The 20,864-nt window shown below is 38.3% G+C and overlaps 1 protein-coding gene across 2 annotated transcripts in view; it reads right to left on the bottom strand.

Moving 5' to 3' along the window:
* The window catches only part of CEP83 (centrosomal protein 83), a 134,871-nt gene that overhangs the window by 48,288 nt on the left and 65,719 nt on the right, over positions 1-20,864 (bottom strand). The window contains exons 4-6 of one of the 2 annotated variants that reach the window (XM_040234404.1): positions 11,511-11,603; positions 8,696-8,827; positions 2,333-2,581 (exon numbers count right to left, since the gene is read on the bottom strand). In XM_040234404.1, coding sequence (XP_040090338.1) covers positions 2,333-2,581; positions 8,696-8,827; positions 11,511-11,603 — 474 coding nt within the window. The remainder of the gene's footprint in view (positions 1-2,332; positions 2,582-8,695; positions 8,828-11,510; positions 11,604-20,864) is intronic. The other variant, XM_040234405.1, reaches the window with a different exon arrangement.

Raw genomic sequence — 20,864 nt, 5'->3', positions numbered from 1 at the left:
AATACATATCTCACACACACATTTGATACCTCTTTACTATTATTGTGAACATAATTCGAATGAGCATTCTGGACGATTATAAGTGCACAGAAGATATGAAAAAATGTATTACCAGGTAGACAGGAGGGCTCATTTGTGGTATTAAGAAGTGAGAGCTGAAAATCTAAAATCAATGGAGATTAAGGAAAAAAAAAAACAAAACCCAAGAGATGAAAATTTTTAAATTCTCAACTAATCTGAGCTTCTGAAAGTATGGGCAAAGAACTCCACAGTTCCTGACCTCATCACATAATAAAAATTCTTAATGAAGTTGTCAAGAAAATTCCTGGTTGGTAATACTCATAGTACTCTTTAATTAGAAAGGGAAAAATAAATACTTTTAAAAAATATTTCTATTCAAAATAGCTAACATGAAAACATTTTGCAATTAAAGGATAAGCTTCAGTTCTATAACATCTCATTTCCTATATATCTTAAATATGATAAGGAGGGCATTAAAAATAATTCAAAAACTTATTTTCCCCACATATAAAATGATACTCTCCAGACACAATGAGAGCCAAAAAAACAAAAAACCCAACAACAAAGAAAGGCATGCTACTGCCATTTACTTATTTTCATCTGACAAATAATAAAAACACAGGCTTTTTTGAAAACATCACAAATAAACTTCCCACCCTGTGTCATCATTCAACTTGTCCTAAAAATAATCACTAAATGACCTCAACACAAAGTTTTACACAGAGATCACATACCATACTCAAATCACAATCATCCCACTTAATCGGTCACTGAGGAGATATGTTAAGGATGGAAGGTTGGCAACATAAACACTTCATTCTGAACTGCCTCGCGTCTAAGGTCCAATGATACTGTCCAATGACAACTTTAGTTCAGGAATCCACTAAATACTGTCAGGAGTTTCATTTGGAAAACAAAAAGGTGACTTGTACTCTTCAAAACATACTAATATACTTCTTTCACCAGTTGGCAGCGTGGAAAAAAACTCGCTATTTTGGATTTGGATATTGGATTTTAAATAAAAACTATGTGCACACTAATTTCCCTCCAGTTCAAATCACTTCACAACTATTTTGAAACATTCTGAAAATAAAACATTTCAGATTGCTCAAAATAAATAAACTTTTAAAAACTATGAAACTAGTATATTTGCTTCACGTAAGACACTAAGCATTATCTGAATAAAATGGTAAAGGGGTCCAGAACTTGCCACTGCAACATAAAAATTACTTTGAGCTGAAGTCTTTTGAGAATCAGGAGACACAGGAAAAACTTTTTCCTTGAACTCCTCTTATCTGTCTAAAAGCAGAGCCTCTAAAAAGAATTTAAGTGTTAGAATTCCCTTCCCCAGGGGTTTCATAACTAGGGAAGATCAATTTCTACCACAGGAGACACCATCACCAGGATAAGAAATCACCTACACAAATATCATCACAAAATTGTCACATCTCCCATTTGTTTTCCTAAAGGCCCATTTATCTTTCCTAAAAGTCATTTGTTTTCCTACAATTGTCCTTTCTCCCCATCTCTTTTCCTCATTAAAATGGTGTATAAGCCCTAAATTAAATTGTCTCTGAGTCACATTTTTCTGTGAACTCCTGTTTACATACATGAATAAAACTCTGCCTTTTCTCTTGCTAATCTGTCTGTTGTCAGTTTAACTCACAATCCTCAAACACTGAACCTAAGAGGATAAAGTAAAAGTTTTTCCTTTCCAACAATAGAAACCAAGAACTTCATAGGAGAATACCTAAGAGTACTAATGTAGCTCTGACAGCTCTTTTCTTTCCCTAATGAACTTAGGAATACTTCAGTAAAGGCTTTTTATGCATTAGCAGCCAAGCTGAATTTTGTTACTCTGGCACGAAGCTGCCATAAGACATAAGTGCAGTATTTCTGTTGAAACAGGATTTATGATTTTAAGATCTTAAATTACAGAGTAAGGGAATGACTAGAAAGAAATTGCTCTTTCTGGTTTGAGATGATTTTAGTCTTCAGAAACTCAATTAAAAAAAATTTTTTTTCCAATATTCTACTCTGTGGCATTATAAGAGTTAAAACATTTCAGCTAGATGACATGACTCCCAAAGAATAAATAATCCCTTTGTAAATGTGGTAGCGTAGCTATTGCTTCAATCAAGAACTTTCTTCTTTACAGAAAGTATATCTACTCTTGGGATTCCACAAATGCGTCAGCATTAAAGTGGTGAGCACATATTTATGCTCTAAAAATCAAAGGTCTGTCAACTGCACTTCAAATAAAAAAAGAAAAAGGATGCCATAGTCTACCGGGAAGCAATTAAAACCTTACCTCCAGGGATCTGACTGTAGCCTGCATCTCAGCCAACTGCCGCACCTGAATTCTTTGGACATTTTCTACCTGAGCACTAGAATTCTCTTTTTCAGCTCTTAATTCTGCTATTTCAGCTTCTAAACTTTTTAATTTCTGATGCAAATGGGCTTTTGCTCGAACAAGTTGCTCCATTCGTTTGCTCTCTCTTGTGGGATCAACACTGTGCAACTGGTTAAGGAGTTCTTTATCTTCCTCCAATCTTGCAATCTAATAATAATTTGAAAGAAAACATACAACCTTAAATTATCAAATTTTCAGCCATAAACATGCTTTACAAGTCAGCAAATTAAAATTTGAAATTGCACAATATGAAACAAAAAAGCTCAGGTGGTGAAGGAAAAAGGAAAGGAAAAAAAAATCCTAAAATGTCACGTTCTTCATTCTGTACTTGGCATGACTGAACTGTGAGGGCAAGGACCCTGTCCTATTTTTCTCCCTCCATCTCCTCATGGTGTTTAGCACAGGGCTTCATCAGATGCTGGCTAAAGTTCAAAATTAAAAATAATACTAGAGAATAATTTAAAATATGTCAAGTATTTTTAAAATTCATCAGAACATTACAGGGACTTATGCAAGATCAATATGCTGATTACTCCTAAGCTTTTCCTCATCTGACAGTAATTCTTTGGCTATATCTACACTAATAAAATCATCTGCTCCAAAGCAACTTAATTTATTAAAAAAAAGCTGCTTGTCCATATTACTAACTACAAATGTGACTGATGAGAGTTTTAATGATAGCTGAGAGTTTATTAAAGCCCCAGTTGCAGTGATGGCCTAGTTCTTAATTCTCGGATTCAAGAAAGAACTGAAAATCACTACCCCAGGGTAATGACAAATCACCAGGGAACTTGAACAGAAAGACCAATGGTCTTATTCATGCCAACCACTGCGACTGGATCCCACGCACCTCAGCATCAAGAGATTTCAAGCTGCTTCCTAACCTCTAAGGCACTTCAGAGGTCTCTCACCTCCAGGAATGAGGGTCCAAGTAATCAGAGTAAAACTCATTCTTTCCCTTTGCTGATCTCTCCAACTCCCTATGCCCGACTAACAAATCTTTGTTGTTAACTATACCAGCTCCTCTTTTTATATATGGGGTTTCTTTAGATGATTTAACTTAAAAAAAAAAAATTCAGTTGCTTAAAAAAGAGAGAGAGAGAAAGAAAGTTAAAAATGACAGCTATAAACACCACTAGGGGTTGTTTTAGTCAGGATGAGCTTAGCAGGCTCACTTTAAGCCAAAAGGACTTAAAGTAATGCTCTGCAGCCTGGGCCAATATGGCCCAAGAGACAACTGACTGCTCACATTGCTATAAATGAATCTAAGAGGTGCGGTCAATAAGCAACAGTTAGAACCAAACATGGACTAATGGCTGCTGCTGCTGCTGCTAAGTCCCTCAGTCATGCCCGACTCTGTGTGACCCCATAGATGGCAGCCCACCAGACTCCTCTGTCACTGGGATTCTCCAGGTAAGAATACTGGAGTGGGTTGCCATTTCCTTCTCCAATGCATGCATGCATGCTAAGTTACTTCAGTCGTGTACAACTCTTTGCAACCCATAGACAGCAGCCCACCAGGCTCCTCTGTCCACAGGATTCTCCAGGCAAGAATACTGGAGTGGGTTGCCATTTCCTTCTCCATGGATCAATGGACGGGTTCCAAATTGGGAAAGGAATATATCAAGGCTGAATATTGTCACCCTGCTTATATGCAGAGTACATCATGAGAAATGCCTGGCTGGATAAAGCTCAAGCTGGAATCAAGATAGCCAGGAGAAATATCAATAACCTCAGATATGCAGTTGACACCACCCTTATGGCAGAAAGAGAAGAGGAACTAAAAAGCCTTTTGATGAGGGTGAACAAGGAGTGTGAAAAAGTTGGCTTAAAAATCAACATTCGAAAAATGAAGATTGTGGCATCACAATCCCATCACTGGTCCCATCACTTCTATTATAATGTAGTTCAGAGTAATCTGAGAAGGGTGTAAATTAGAGAATTTGGAATATTTTAAATAAAGGAGTAGAGTCTGAAGTCAGGCTGGTTGATTCCTCCAGTTCCATTTTTCTTTCTCAAGATTGCTTTGGCTATTCGAGGTTTTTTGTATTTCCATACAAATCTTGAAATTATCTGTTCTAGCTCTGTGAAGAATACCACTGGTAGCTTGATACGGATTGCATTGAATCTGTAGATTGCTTCGGGTAGTATACTCATTTTCACTATATTGATTCTTCCGATCCATAAACATGGTATATTTCTCCATCCACTAGTGCCCTCTTTGATTTCTTTCACCAGTGTTTTATAGTTTTCTATATATAGGTCTTTAGTTTCTTTAGGTAGATATATTCATAAGTATTTTATTCTTTTCATTGCAATGGTGAATGGAATTGTTTCCTTAATTTCTTTTTCTACTTTCTCATTATTAGTGTATAGGCATGCAAGGGATTTCTGTGTGTTGATTTTATATCCTGCAACTTTACTATATTCATTGATTAGCTCTAGTAATTTTCTGGTGGAGTCTATAGGGTTTTCTATGTAGAGGATCATGTCATCTGCAAACAGTGGGAGTTTTACTTCTTCTTTTCCAGTTTGGATTCCTTTTATTTCTTTTTCTGCTCTGACTGCTGTGGCCAAAACTTCCAGAACTATGTTGAATAGCAGCAGTGAAAGTGGGCTTGCCCTTTGTCTTGTTCCTGACTTTAGGGTTTATAATAGCCAGGACATGGAAGCAACCTAGATGTCCATCAGCAGATGAATGGATAAGAAAGCTGTGGTACATATACACAATGGAGTATTACTCAGCCATTAAAAAGAATACATTTGAATCAGTTCTAATGAGATGGATGAAACTGGAGCCGATTATACAGAGTGAAGTAAGCCAGAAAGAAAAACACCAATACAGTATACTAACACATATATATGGAATTTAGAAAGATGGTAACGATAACCCTGTATGCAAGACAGCAAAAGAGACACAGATGTATAGAACAGTCTTTTGGACTCTGTGGGAGAGGGAGAGGGTGGGATGATTTGGAAGAATGGCATTGAAACATGTATAAGATCATGTAAGAAATGAATCACCAGTCTAGGTTTGATGCAGGATACAGGATGCTTGGGGCTGGTGCACTGGGATGACCCAGAGAGATGGTATGGGGAGGGAGGTGGGAGGGGGGTTCAGGATTGGGAACATGTGTACACTCATGGCAGATTCATGTTGATGTATGGCAAAACAAATACAGTATTATAAAGTAAAATTTAAAAAAATAAATAATAAATAATAATAATAATAAACAAATAAAGGAAACATCTGGACCTAAAGCAGCACTTCAGATAGAACTTTAGAACCCACCAGAACAAAAGTGTTCTGAGAGATTTCATGATGTCTACCAATGTGATTATGTACATGTCAGCGTAAGGACCCAAACAAGGAGGGCATGATCAGTTCTCCTGCAACCAGTGCTATAAGGAAAACAGCATGTGGTAACAGAGACCCAGAAAAATTCTCCTTTTTGCCATAGGAACTTTGGCTTCTCATGATCCCTACCATAATCCAAGGTAGAGCACAGCCAGTTTGGGACACATGATGGAATAGTCTCAGAGACCTGTCATTATGTATTAATATCAGTTTTTCATATGGTGCAATGCTCACTGCCCTCTCTCAAGATCTTAATACTTCTTCACTGGATTACTCTTTCACTCATTCAGCCTACATTACAAACCTGAACCTAAAACTCTCTGTATTGTTCTTCATTACTATTTGCAGAATAATATAAAATCAGAGTCCTAATAAAATGAAAACACAGTAGTACCACTTCCAAATAAGAATGTATGCAACTCCAGAATCTCATTTGTATAAAACCCCAGACTTAATATGTGCTTACAGTCAAATGCACTAAGAAATCACTACATATCTTTTGCATAAGATATCTTCCTTCATGTAATTTTTAAAATTTAAAGTATCACGAGGAAAATGTGAATTCCTAGTGTGCTCCTCAGGAAAACACTAATAACAAAATTTTCCTCAAGTATTACCATATGAACCAAAACTTCTTTCATCTGTAGAAGTGAAAATGTATACTTATTGTGTGAGTCCTTAATTAATGCAAGAAAATCCAATTATTTTTAATACACCAAGATAATATATTATATACCAGTTAAAATTGTAAAATTGATAGATGGCAAGGGTAGGCCTTACTTTGAAGTTTTACTGCTGTTTTGCGACCCACATCATCTCACTAGTTTTTACTTTAATTGTATAGAGAAACTGGAGTGTAAAGATAAGTGATGGGAAAAAAAAAAAAGATAAGTGATGGAATGAAAGCAGACACCAATTATCCACTAATTAATACTGCTCCTGCATAATCAACTGGGAAGTAGAAAGGAGAGAACTTCAGCCTTATTAGAAAGTTTTACTTTTCCAGCTTTTACTAATCATGGCACAGAGCTAGCCATTTATCTCCAGATTTCTAAGAACATCATAACACATTCCAATTAGAAAGTTAATGATGCCACTGGCATCTTAAAATTTTTAATGATTATCATTTGGTCTTTCATGGATGAAAAATAGAATAGCCATCAGATTTCAGATGCACGTTTCATTCTTTAAAAAAAAAAAAAAAAGATAAAACTAAGAGAGCACAAATAATCATTACCAGATAAACATCAACCAACATTAGATTTTAAAAGCAAAATATAAAATAAAGCACCATTATCTTTAATCTCAGTACTTACTCTTCAACATACTAAATCTACATTTTAAATTTGAAATTTTTATCAATCCTTTTCCCAGAGGAAAAATTTTATATGTTGTCCCCTTAAATCTATCATTATTACAGATTCAAAATCTTATATAAGTCAATTCATTTCTCTACAACATTACAGTGGTAGATGGCCCCTAATTAACATGGCAACCTCGAATCATTAGTAATTTCAAATTTAAAACTCTGGGCTGGGAGTTGGGGTATTGGAGTTCAGTTAACTTGGCTAATGAGTTTCTGTGAAACTTTGGGCAAGTCCCTTATCTTGTGCTTCAGTGTTTCCATTTAAAATGGAGAAAATAAGACAGTCCTGCCCCATTTCACTGACCATAACAGAAGTGAGATCAAATGTTTTAAAAAAAAAAGGCCATAAATAATTTTTTAATGAAAAAGACTACTGTAATTATTTTTAGTATTTTCACTACCAAATTCTTAATGGACTCAAATGATCTGAGGTTCACTCAACTTCTTACATTTCAAATAATCATGGAGCAATTTACTCACTGATGAAAAGAAATCAGTTTGATCTAACTAGTAAACATTAAAGGAAGGAGAGTATATTTTGGCTCTTAATTCCAAATAAAGACAATGCAATAAATATATGATGAAGATGTGTTTGTACACAGAACACTCCCCATAACAACAGACTGCAATTTTTTTTTTATAAATTCAACTAGCATTAGATTTCTTATCTGAATGAAAGTGTGTTAGTTGCTCAGTTGTGTCCCAGTCTTTGTGACCCCATGGACTGTAGCCTGCTAGGCTCCTCTGTCCATGGAATTCTCCAGGCAAGACTATGGTGTGGGTTGCCATTTCCTTCTCCAGGGGGTCTTCCCTATGCAGGGATTGAACCTGGGTCTCCTGCATTGCAGGCTGGTTCTTTCCCATCTGAGCCAGCAGGGAACATAGCAGGATAAAACAGTTATTTCTCTTTCCATCCTGAAAAATCACCTAAAAATAACATGAGGAATAAGAAACACAAATTTCATTTTTGGCAAATTTAGGAGACAAACCACAAAATGAGCACAGAGGCCGCCTAACTCAACAGACACAGAATACAGTTGTAGACTATAGGCACTGTTACGGTTGTAGATGTCAGAAAGAACACAGTGATGGTGAGGGGCACAATGCTGAGGGTGATGGGCACTCCCTAAGGTATAAACTCCTTAATTTTTATCAGTGGAAATAAGGCACATGGGCTGACAGCCAGAGCTCTCCTGAATATGGTTTGATTTTAATAAGTAGAGGGGGACACTGCTAACCAAGCAATCATACAAACTGTATTTGCAAAGAGAAGTCTGTCTCTATGGCTATGCATCTTCATTAACTGGGGCAAAAGGAAAGAGGGAAAGAAGAAAAATTAACAGTCAAAAAAGAACATTCACAAGAAAAATGCTGCTACAGAGCAGATGAAAATAATGACAAATATTAGCCATATAATTATTAGCCAATAAAACAATTATGCAATCAGCCCTAAGTTGAGATTCACAAAAAAATATATAATCATAAAATTTTATTGATTAGTAGCATAATGACTAAACCAGTATAATCAGTCACTCACCTCTGATTTGTGTTTTATTTTTTCTTCTTCTAAAATACGTGCAAATTCCTCTTTCTGGTGTTCAAATTCTGATTTGAGAAATGTATGTTCATAGCGAAGCTTATTATATTCAGCTCTATACTTTTCCACTTCCTAAATTTAAAAAGATTGTAATTTATCACAAATTTTAAAATGAAATTTATAGTTACTTAAAAAATCACTTTTGCAAAAAATTTAAGCTGTTTTATAATGAAAGCCATTCTAAAAGTATAAAATAAGCTTAACATAAGTATAAATAAACTTTGGAAAAGTCCTTGTGACAAGAATGCTACAAACAGAATTAGCACACTCCTGAAAAGGTATTAATAAAGGAAATTATCATTAATCTCATTTCCTCATTGATTCTCATAATAGAAATGTGCAGCATGTCAGAAGTTTTGACTTCTTGGCTTAATAAAATAATATTTAAGAATGTAGCACACCTTTCAAAATAGATTTTAAAAATTAATTCTATGAGAGAGTAGCACTGAAATATTTACACTATCATGTGTAAAATAGCTAGCTAGTGGGAAGCTGCTATACAGCACAGGGAGCTCAGCTCAGTGCTCTGTGATAACCTAAAGAGGTGGAATGGGGGGTGGGGGTGGAAGGGAAGCTCAAAACGGAGGGTATATATGTATACATACAGTTGATTCACATTGCTGTACAGTCAATATTGTAAAGCAATTACATTCAAATTTTTAAAAATAATAAAAATAAAAACTAATTCTATAACATAAAATGCCATCTTAAAAGTCAGAAAGGATGAATTCTAAGTATGTAAATGGTTATCTGAATGCTTAGCATAATAACCTAAGGTTCAATCAAATGTTATAATGATAGTCCAAGTCAACACACCAGTCTGAAGTATAACTTCAACCCTCATGACTAACCAACAACACATGCAATACCTATGACCCAATTCTACTCTCTAACACTAAAAAGTTGATAGCATTCTGAATCTCAAGAAAAACTTAGGCAAAAGAGCAAGGAGGAAACACTATTTCAACATGCATCAATGTATTAATAAGGAAAGCACACCTCCTAAAATGCCCAGCTCACTGTATGTAAATCTTCAGTTGAAAGATTTCTAAGCCAGTTTATTGACCAAGAAAGTGGGTTTCATGATTTTATTATGGACATACCTCGGTTAAAAAAAAAACCCCTCTCATTTAACTTGATCATCTAACTCAGGTTTAAGTGATTGTTATATCCCCAAATTAAATCTATTCAGTTCAGTTCAGTCTCTCAGTCATATCCGAGTCTTGCAACCCCATGGACTGCAGCACCCCAGGCCTCCCTGTCCATCACCAACTCCCAGAGTTTACTCAAACTCATGTCCATTGAGTTAGTGATGCCATCCAACCACCTCATTCTCTGTTGTCCCCTTCTCCTCCCGCCTTCGATTTTTCCCAGCATCAGGGTCTTTTCAAATGAGCCAGCTCTTCGTATCAGGTGGCCAAAGTATTGGGAGTTTCAGCTTCAACATCAGTCCTTCCAATGAATATTTAGGACTGATTTCCTTTAGGACGGACTGGTTGGATCTCCTTGCAGTCCAAGAGACTCTCACAAGTCTTCTCCAACACCACAGTTCAAAAGCATCAATTCTTTGGCACTCTCTTTATAGTCCAACTCTCACATCCATACGTGACTATTGAAAAAACCATAGCCTCAACTAGATGGACCTTTGTTGGCAAAGTAATGTCTCTGCTTTTTAATATGCTGTCTAGGTTGGTCATAACTTTTCTTCCAAGGAGTAAGCATCTTTTAATCTCATGGCTGCAGTTACCATCTGCAGTGATTCTGGAGCCCCCAAAATAGTTTACTACCACTAAACTGTAATGCTTTGGTTACCAACGAGGATGATATTCAAAAAATGACTTTATCAAGCCAGAAAATCATTAGGAAAAGAGGATTCCACAACTATTTTGCTCAATGGCAGTATCACTAGACTCCAACTTTCCAAAGAGGTCCATTGTGAAGGGGACAATATTCATTTGCATGTATAAGGTTCAGTATATTTATCAAATAATGTAATATATAAAATGTCTAGCATAGTACCTAATATAGTCAGTATTTGTCATCTTTTCCTGTTCCTTTACCAAACAATTAGTCACATTATACTAACATTGCATATGAGGCGACATCTCAATTTGAAGAAAAACTAATAAATTTTCACTTTTCTGAGGTTGCTTGAATTTCATTCTTTTATTCAACAGATATTAATTGAGCACCTGCTGTATGCTAAGAGTTTCAGGAATTCGGAGTATAACAGTCAACCAAAACAAATAAAGTTACCTTTTCTCATGCAACTTACATTCTAGCAGTTGTAAAGAGAAAAAATGTAAAACAAATACAATAAATATATAGCATATTTAGAAGATTATCAATATTAGAGAAAAATTAAAAGTAGAGCAGGGTAAATGGGCATCCAAAAATCTAAAGAGTGATAGCAAAGGCAGGCTGCAATATTAAATGGAGGCAGTAGGTCAAAATAGGCCTCGCTGGGAAGGTGCAATTTCAGCTGCCTTGAAGATGAGAAAGTTAACCAAGAGATATACGGCAGGAGTAACAGCTACGGCAAAGTCTTGAACTGCACCACTTCTAGAGTACCAAAGAAACACCAACAAGGTTAATGTGGACAGAGGAACAGGATCTTATCCTGTGCAGTCTTGAAGGGCACTATAAGGACTGAGAGTAAGAATGGAAGCCACTGCAGGGCTTTTGAGTAGGAAAATGATGCTTTTCTCATCAAGCCTTTCACAGTCTAATGAAAATATAAATACAAATTACTTACTTCATCTAGATTCCTAAAACGTTCTCTCATTGGAGTTTCCAGCTCTTGTTGTATTTGGGCTCGTAACAATTCCAACTTTTGTGGAGTTAATACCTAATATGTAGAGAAATACAAACAATTCTAAATATAGAATCACAAATATTAAATTCAGGAATTAGACAAATTTTGAAGCCTCTCTCCTAATAACAGTGAAATTCAACTAAGAGAAATGCTGCAACATACTTAACTTTACAGTAATAATTATATAAACAGAACCATCACTTGAAACAACAAAACTCAATTTCAAGCTCTCAGAGATTAACAGACTAACACACAGTCAAATTTCATAAAGATTACAAAAATTTACCAGGATGTATATCTCTCCCCACAATTAGTTCAAAATCTCAAGTGAAAAATAATTTACACATATAAATACCTAAGAACAGGCAATATAGGTTTCAGTTCAGTTCAATCGCTCAGTCATGTCTGACTCTTTGCAACCCCATGAATCACAGCATGCCAGGCCTCCCTGTCCATCACCAACTCCTGGAGTTCACTCAGACTCACATCCATAGAGTCAGTGATGCCATCCAGCCATCTCATCCTCTGTCGTCCCCTTCTCCTCCTGCCCCCAATCCCTCCCAGCATCAGAGTCTTTTCCAGTGAGTCAACTCTTCACATGAGTTGGCCACAGTACTGGAGTTTGAGCTTTAGCATCATCCCTTCCAAAGAAATCCCAGGGCTGATCTTCAGAATGGACTGGTTGGATCTCCTTGCAGTCCAAGGGACTCTCAACAGTCTTCTCCAACACCACAGTTCAAAAGCATCAATTCTTCGGCGCTCAGCTTCTCCACAGTCCAACTCTCACATCTATACATGACCACTGGAAAAACCATAGCCTTGACTAGATGGACCTTAGTCGGCAAAGTAATGTCTCTGCTTTTGAATATGCTATCTAGGTTGGTCATAACTTTTCTTCCAAGGAGTAAGCGTCTTTTAATTTCATGGCTGCAGTCACCATCTGCAGTGATTTTGGAACCCAAAAAAATAAAGTCTGACACTGTTTACCAGACAAGTAAAGATGAACAAAAAAGATATTTAGTATAGAAAGAATGGCGCATCAAAGGAATGGGAAAACTAAACCTTAGGTAGAACACAAAACCAAAGAATGGATAAAATATTAACAAAATCCCATTAACATGAGGTAAAGACAATCACTGATTATTATTGCTATTGTTAGGAAAAACCATGTTGGCAGCTAAGATTATCATGTTGGATACAGTGGCCAAGTCTTTTTCAAGGGCAAGCAAAATAAATTATAATAATGTGGTATATCACAGGACATACTTCAGACTTATTTTCAATCAGCTAAAGCTGACATTTACTGTTCCAGCAAAATTAATTTAGGCTCCTCCCTCTTCTACTCTTATAGAACTCATATTTTGATAAGGAAGTATATCTATAAACTTCTTAAAAGAACACGGCCTTTAGTCACCATGTGTTCCCCAAAACTCACACCACGGCCAGTGCACAGGAAACAATTATTTCTTGAATGGATTAATGAATACTGGTTGTGAAAAAATAAAAATAAAACCTAGTTTGTATTTACAGTAATCTCTGAAAACTAAGAATAATGTTCACTGATTTATTCATCAATACTCCAAATATTTCAAAAACTTTACTGAATGAATGCCTACTACATATAAAGCATCATATAACACACTGTAATCTATATTACATACTGTTTTAAATTCCTGACAAGCATTAATTTTAATTGCCACAACAATCCAGAATATATTGAGTAGCTACATTATCATATCCCTTTTTATCAAAACACACACAGAGTCAAACTTCATAAAGATTACAAAAACTCCAGGAAGTATATCTCTCCCCCCAAATAGCTCAAATCTCAAGTGAAAAATAATTTATATGTACAAATACCTAAAAATAGGCAATATAGTTTTAACAGACAGGTAAAGACAAATGAAAAAGATATTTAGTATAGAAAGTATGGCACATCAAAGGAATGGAAAAACTAAAACTTAGGCAGAACACAAAATCAAAGAATGGATAAAATATCAGATTCCCTGGGGAGAAAAATGATCCTCAAAGGTGGCCTAAAGGCATTTTAGGCAGAACCACACTAAGCACTACAAGAAATTCGGAATCCTGGGACCCTGTGTCAATACTAGTAGTAATCTCCAGACTCTGTAACAACCAAGACCACGCTGAAACATCCTGTTAAACACCGCCCAGGTGAGGTGCAGCCTGGCTGGAAAGAAAAGGGAAAAGGGACCCACAGAGTAGAAGGTTCCTGAATACCCAGTGCATGCTCTTATAACTTACTCAGTACTTATTTAAATTTTTTTCTTTTTACTTAAAATGAATAAACATAATTAAATAAAAGAATTCAAACAAAATATAATAGGAAAAACCTGTCCTTTTCTCACTTCAGTCATCTAGCTTCTCTCTTAGAAAGCAACCAGTGTCAGTAACTTCCGTAGCCTTCTTCAGGCAGTCTATCGATGCATAAGCACATATACTACTTTAAATTTTTACAGAAAGAAAGGTATACCATACACGTTTTTCTGTACCTTGTTTATTCATTGAAGGTTTTTGAGCTTAAGATTGGCATCACCACATACACATTTTAGGAAGAAGCAACATGGATCAAAAGTGCTGGTAGGAGAAAACTGGTGGCTATGGGAAGGAGAAGCAGTGAATGGGGCTATAGAAACCAAAGAGAAAGTTCTTGTTACAATATGGTTTATGATGTCAAGAGACTAATAATTGAGTCCAAAGTGCGAAGGAATTGTTTCAGTTAGTTCAGGAACTCAGTCATGTCAGACTCTTTGGGACCCAACAGACTGCAGCATGCCAGGCCTCCCTGTCCATCACCAACTCCCAGAGCTTGCTCAAACTTATCCATTGAGTTGGTGATGCCATCCAATCAACTTATCCTCTGTTGTCCCCTTTTCCTCCTGCCTTCAACCTTTCCCAGCATCAGGGACTTTTGCAGTGAGTCAGCTCTTTGCATCAGGTAGCCAAAGTACTGGAGTTTCAGCTTCAGCATCAGTCCTTCCAATGAATATTCAGGACTGATTTCCTTTAGGATGGACTAGTTGGATCTCCTTGCAATCCAAGAGACTCTCAAGAGTCTTCTCTAAAACCACAGTTCAAAAGCATCAATTCTTTGGCAACTAGCTTTCCTTATACTCCAACTCTCATACCCATACATGACTACTGGAAAAACCACAGCTTTGACTACATGGACCTTTGTTGTCAAAGTGATGTCTCTGCTTTTTAATATGCTGTTCAGGTTAGTCATAACTTTTCTTCCAAGGAGCAAGCGTCTTTTTTAATTTCATGGCTGCAGTCACCATCTGCAGTGATTTTGGAGCCCTCAAAAATAGTTTCTCGCTGTGTGCCATCTACTTGCCATGAAGTGATGGCACCAGCTGCCATGATCTTCGTTTTCTGAATTTTGAGTTTTAAGTCAACTCTTTCACTCTCCTCTTTCACTTTCATCAAGAGGCTTTTTACTTCCTCTTCACAGTCTGCGATAAGGGTGGTGTCATCTGCATATCGAGACAACTGATATTTCTCCCAGCAATCTTGATTCCAGCCTGTGCTTCATCCAGTCCAATGCTTCTCATGATTCTGCAAGCAGGACTACAATATACAGCCATGATTTGGAACCAGTCTGTTATTCCATGTCCACTTCTAACTGTTGCTTCTTGACCTGCATACAGATTTTGCAAGAGGCAGGTCAGGTGGTCTGGTATTCCCATCTATCTCAGAATTTTCCACAGTTTATTGTAATCCACACAGTCAAAGGATTTGGCATAGTCAATAAAGCAAAAGTAGATGTTTTTCTGGAACTCTCTTGCTTTTTCGATGATCCAATGGATGCTGGCAATTTGATCTCTGGTTCCTCTGCCTTTTCTAAATCCAGCTTGAACATCTGGAAGTTCATGGTTCACGTACTGCTGAAGCCTGGCTTGGAGAATTTTGAGCATTACTTAACTAGTGTGTGAGATGAGTGCAGCTCTGCAGTAGTTTGAGCATTCTTTGGCATTGCCTTTCTTTGGGATTGGAATGAAAACTGATCTTTTCCAGTCCTGTGGCCACTGCTGAGTGACATATTGAGTGCAGCACTTTCACAGCACCATCTTTTAGGATTTGAAATAGCTCCACTGGAATTCCATCAGCTCCACTAGCTTTGTTCGTAGTAAAGATTTCTAAGGCTTGCTTAACTTCACATTCCAGGATGTCTGGCTCTAGGTAAGTGATCACACCACCGTGGTGATCTGGTTCATGAACATCTTTTTTGTACAGTTCTTCTGTGTATTCTTACCACCTCTTCTTAACACCTTTTGCTTCTGTTAAATCCATACCATTTCTGTCCTTTATCGAGCCCATTTTTGCATGAAATGTTCCCTTGGTATCTCGAATTGTCTTGAAGAGATCTCTAGTCTTTCCCATTCTGTTGTTTTCCTCTATTTCTTTGCACTGATCACTGAGGAAGGCTTTCTTATCTCTCCTAGCTATTCCTTGGGACTCTGCATTCAAATGGGTATATGTTTCCTTTTCTCCTTTGCCTCTCGCTTCTTTTCTTTTCACAGCTATTTGTAAGGACTTCTCAGACAACCATTTTGCCTTTTTGCATTTCTTTTTCCGAGGTCAGGGACGGCGGCCGAGAGTGCCAGGCTGCGACAGCACAGGAGCAGCCAAGAGAAGCTACCCCACATCCGAGGTCAGGGGCAGTGGCCGGGAGGACCTACTCCATGCCCAAGGCCAGGGGCGGCGGCCGGGAAGAGCAACCCCACGTCTAAGGAGCGGTGGCTGCGCAGGCGCAGGAGGGCCTAGAGGAGCTATTCCACATTCAAGGTCAGGAGGGGCGGCGGTGAGGAGATATCCCTCAACCAAGGTAAGGTGCAATGACTGCGCTTTGCTGGAGCAGCCATGAAGAGATACCCCAAGTCCAAATTAAGAGAAACCCAACTAAGACAGCAGGTGTTGCAAGAGGGCATCAGAGGGCAGACACACTGAAACCATAATCACAGAAAACTAGTCAATCTGATCACACTAGGACCACAGCCTTGTCTAACTCAGTGAAACTAAGCCGTGCCCGTGGGGCCACCCAAGACGGGCGGGTCATGGTGGAGAGGTCTGACAGAATGTGGTCCACTGGAGAAGGGAATGGCAAACCACTTCAGTATTCTTGCCTTGAGAATCCCATGAACAGTATGAAAAGGCAAAATGATAGGATACTGAAAGAGGAACTCCCCAGGTCAGCAGGTGTCCAATATGCTACTGGAGATCAGTGGAGAAATAACTCCAGAAAGAATGAAGGGATGGAGTCAAAGCAAAAACAATACCCAGCTGTGGATGTGACTGGTGATAGAAGCAAGGTCCGATACTGTAAAGACCAATTGTGCATAGGAAACTGGAATGTCAGGTCCATGAATCAAGGCAAATTGGAAGTGGTCAAACAGGAGATGGCAAGAGTGACCGTCGACATTTTACGACTCAGAGAACTAAAATGGACTGGTATGGGTGAATTTAACTCAGATGACCGTTATATCTACTACCGCGGGCAGGAATCCCTCAGAAGAAATGGAGTAGCCATCATGGTCAACAAGAGAGTCCGAAATGCAGTACTTGTGTGCAATCTTAAAACTGACAGAATAATCTCTGTTTCCAAGGCAAACCATTCAATATCAGAGTAATCTAAGTCTATGCCCCAACCAGTAACATGGAAGAAGTTGAAGTTGAACGTTCTATGAAGACCTACAAGACCTTTTAGAACTAACACTCAAAAAAGATGTCCTTTTCATTATAGGGGACTGGAATGCAAAAGCAGGAAGTCAAGAAACACCTGAAGTAACAGGCAAATTTGGCTTTGGAATGCGGAATGAAACAGGGCAAAGACTAATAGAGTTTTGCCAAGAAAATGCACTGGTCATAGCAAACACCTTTTTTTCAAGAACACAAGAGAAGACTCTACACATGGACATCACCAGGTGGTCAACACCGACATCAGATTGATTATACTCTTTGCAGCTAAAGATGGAAAAGCTCTACACAGTCAACAAAAACAAGACCAGGAGCTGACTGTGGCTCAGATCATGAACTCCTTATTGCCAAAACAAGACTTAAATTGAAGAAAGTAGGGAAAACCACTAGACCATTCAGGTATGACCTAAATCAAATCCCTTATGATTTTACAGTGGAAATGAGAAATAGATTTAAGGGCCTAGATCTGATAGATAGAGTGCCTGGTGAACTATGGATGGAGGTTCGTGACATTGTACAGGAGACAGGGATCAAGACCATCCCCATGGAAAAGAAATGCAAAAAGCAAAATGGCTGTCTGGGGAGGCCTTACAAATAGCTGTGAAAAGAAGAGAGGCGAGAAGCAAAGGAGAAAAGGAAAGATATAAGCATCTGAATGCAGAGTTCCAAAGAATAGCAAGAAGAGATAAGAAAGCCTTCTTCAGCAATCAATGCAAAGAAGTAGAGGAAAGCAACAGAATGGGAAAGACTAGAGATATCCTCAAGAAAATTAGAGATACCAAGGGAACATCTCCTGCAAAGATGGGCTTGATAAAGGACAGAAATGGCATGGACCTAACAGAAGCAGAAGATATTAAGAAGAGGTGGCAAGAATACACAGAAGAACTGTACAAAAAATATATTCACAACCAAGATAATCACAGTAGTGTGATCACTCATGTACAGCCAGACATCTTGGAATGTGAAGTCAAGTGGGCCTTGGAAAACATCACTACAAACAAAGCTAGTGGAGGTGATGGAATTCCGGTGGAGCTATTTCAAATCCTGAAAGATGATGCTGTGAAAGTGCTGCACTCAATATGCCAGCAAATTTGGAAAACTCAGCAGTGGCCACAGGACTGGAAAAGGTCAGTATTCATTCCAATCCCAATGAAAGGCAATGCCAAAGAATGCTCAAACTATCACACAGCTGCACTCATCTCACATGCTAGTAAAGTAATGCTCAAAATTCTCCAAGCCAGGCTTCAGCAATACGTGAACCGTGAACTTCCAGATGTTCAAGCTGGTTTTAGAAAAGGCAGAGGAACCAGAGATGAAATTGTCAACATCTGCTGATCATGGAAACAGTAAGAGAGTTCCAGAAAAACATCTATTTCTGCTTTATTGACTATGCCAAAGCCTTTGACTGTGTGGATCATAATAAACTGTGGAAAATTCTGAAAGAGATGGGAATACCAGACCACCTGACCTGCCTCCTGAGAAACCTATACGCAGGTCAGGAAGCAACAGTTAGAACTGGACATGGAACAACAGACTGGTTCCAAACAGAAAAAGGAGTACATCAAGGCTGTATATTGTCACCCCGCTTATTTAACTTATATGCAGAGTACATCATGAGAAATGCTGGACTGGAAGAAGCACAAGCTGGAATCAAGATTGCCGGGAGAAATATCAATAACCTGATATTCAGATGACACCACCCTTATGGCAGAAAGTGAAGAGGAACTACAAAGTCTCTTGATGAAAGTGAAAGCAGAGTCTAAAAAAGTTGGCTTGAAGCTCAACATTCAGAAAACGAAGATCATGGCATCTAGTCCCATTACTTCATGGGAAATAGATGGGGAAACAGTGTCGGACTTTACTTTTTTGGGCTCCAAAATCACTGCACATGGTGACTGCAGCCATGGAATTAAAAGATACTTACACCTTGGAAGGGAAGTTATGACCAACCTAAATAGCATATTGAAAAGCAGAGACATTACTCTGCCGACTAAGGTCCGTCTAGTCAAGGCTATGGTTTTTCCAGTGGTCATGTATGAATGTGAGAGTTGGACTGTGAAGAAGGCTGAGCGCCGAAGAATTGATGTTTTTGAACCGTGTTGTTGGAGAAGACTCGTGAGTCCCTTGGACTGCAAGGAGATCCAACCAGTCCATTCTAAAGGAGATCAGCCCTGGGTGTTCTTTGGAAGGAATGATGTTAAAGCTGAAACTCCAGTACTTTGGCCACCTCATGCGAAGAGTTGACTCATTGGAAAAGACTCTGATGCTGGGAGGGATTGGGGGCAGGAGGAGAAGGGGACGACAGAGGATGAGATGGCTGGATGGCATCACCTACTTGATGGACTTGAGTTTGAGTGAACTCTGGGAGACGATGATGGACAGGGAGGCCTGGCGTGCTGCGATTCATGGGGTCACAAAGAATCGGACACGACTGAGCGACTGAACTGAACTTCTTTGGTCTCGTCTTGATCCTTGTCTCCTGTACAGTGTCATGAACCTCCACCCATAGTTCTCATCACTCTATCAGATCTAATCCCTTGAATCTATTTCTCACTTCCACTGTATAATCCTAAGGGATTTGATTTAGGTCATACCTGAGTGGTCTAGTGCTTTTCCCTACATTCTTCAATTTAAGTCTGAATTTGGCAATAAGGAGTTCATGATCTGAGCCACAGTCAGCTCCCAATATTGTTTTTGCTGACTGTATAGAGCTTCTCCACTTTGGCTATGAAGAATATAATCAATCTGATTTCGGAATTGACCATCTGGTGATGTCCATGTGTAGAGTCTTCTCTTGTGTTGTAGAAAAAAGGTGTTTGCTATGACCAGTGTGTTCTCTTGGCAAAGCTCTATGAGCCTTTGCCCTGCTTCATTCTGTACCCCAAGGCCAAATTTGCCTGTTACTCCAGGTATCTCATAACTTCCTACTTTGCATTCAAGTCCCCTATAATGATAAGGACATCTTTTTTGGGGTATTAGTTGTAGAATATCTTGTAGGTCTTCATAGAAGCATTCAACTTCAACTTTTTCAGCGTTACTGGTGGGGCACAGATTTGGATTACTGTGATATTGAATGGTTTTCCTTGGAAACGAATAGAGATCATCTGTCGGTTTTGAGACTGCATCCAAGTACTGCATTTCAGAGTCTTTCATTGACTATGATGACTACTACATTTCTTCTAAGGGATTCTTGCCCACAATCACAGATATAACGGTCATCTGAGTTAAATTCACCCACTCCAGTCCATTTTAGTTCGCTGAGTCCTAAAATGTCGACCTTTACTCTTGCCATCTCCTGTTTGACCACATCCAATTTGCCTCGATTGCAGCAGCAGCAGCATGGAACTAACATTCCAGGTTCCTATGCAATATTGCCCTTTACAGCATTGTACTTTCCTTCCATCACCAGTCACATCCACAACTGGGTGCTGTTTTTGCCTTGACTCCATCTCTTCATTCTTTCTAGAGTTATTTCTCCAGTGATCTCCAGTAGCATATTGGGCACCTATTGACCTGGGGAGTTCATCTTTCAGTGTCCTATCTTTTTGCCTTTTCATACTGTTCATGGGGTTCTCA

Source organism: Oryx dammah, unplaced genomic scaffold (genome assembly GCF_014754425.2).
Source record: "Oryx dammah isolate SB20612 unplaced genomic scaffold, SCBI_Odam_1.1 HiC_scaffold_29, whole genome shotgun sequence".
NCBI lineage: Eukaryota > Metazoa > Chordata > Mammalia > Artiodactyla > Bovidae > Oryx > Oryx dammah.
This window is presented reverse-complemented; position numbering and strand designations above follow the sequence as displayed.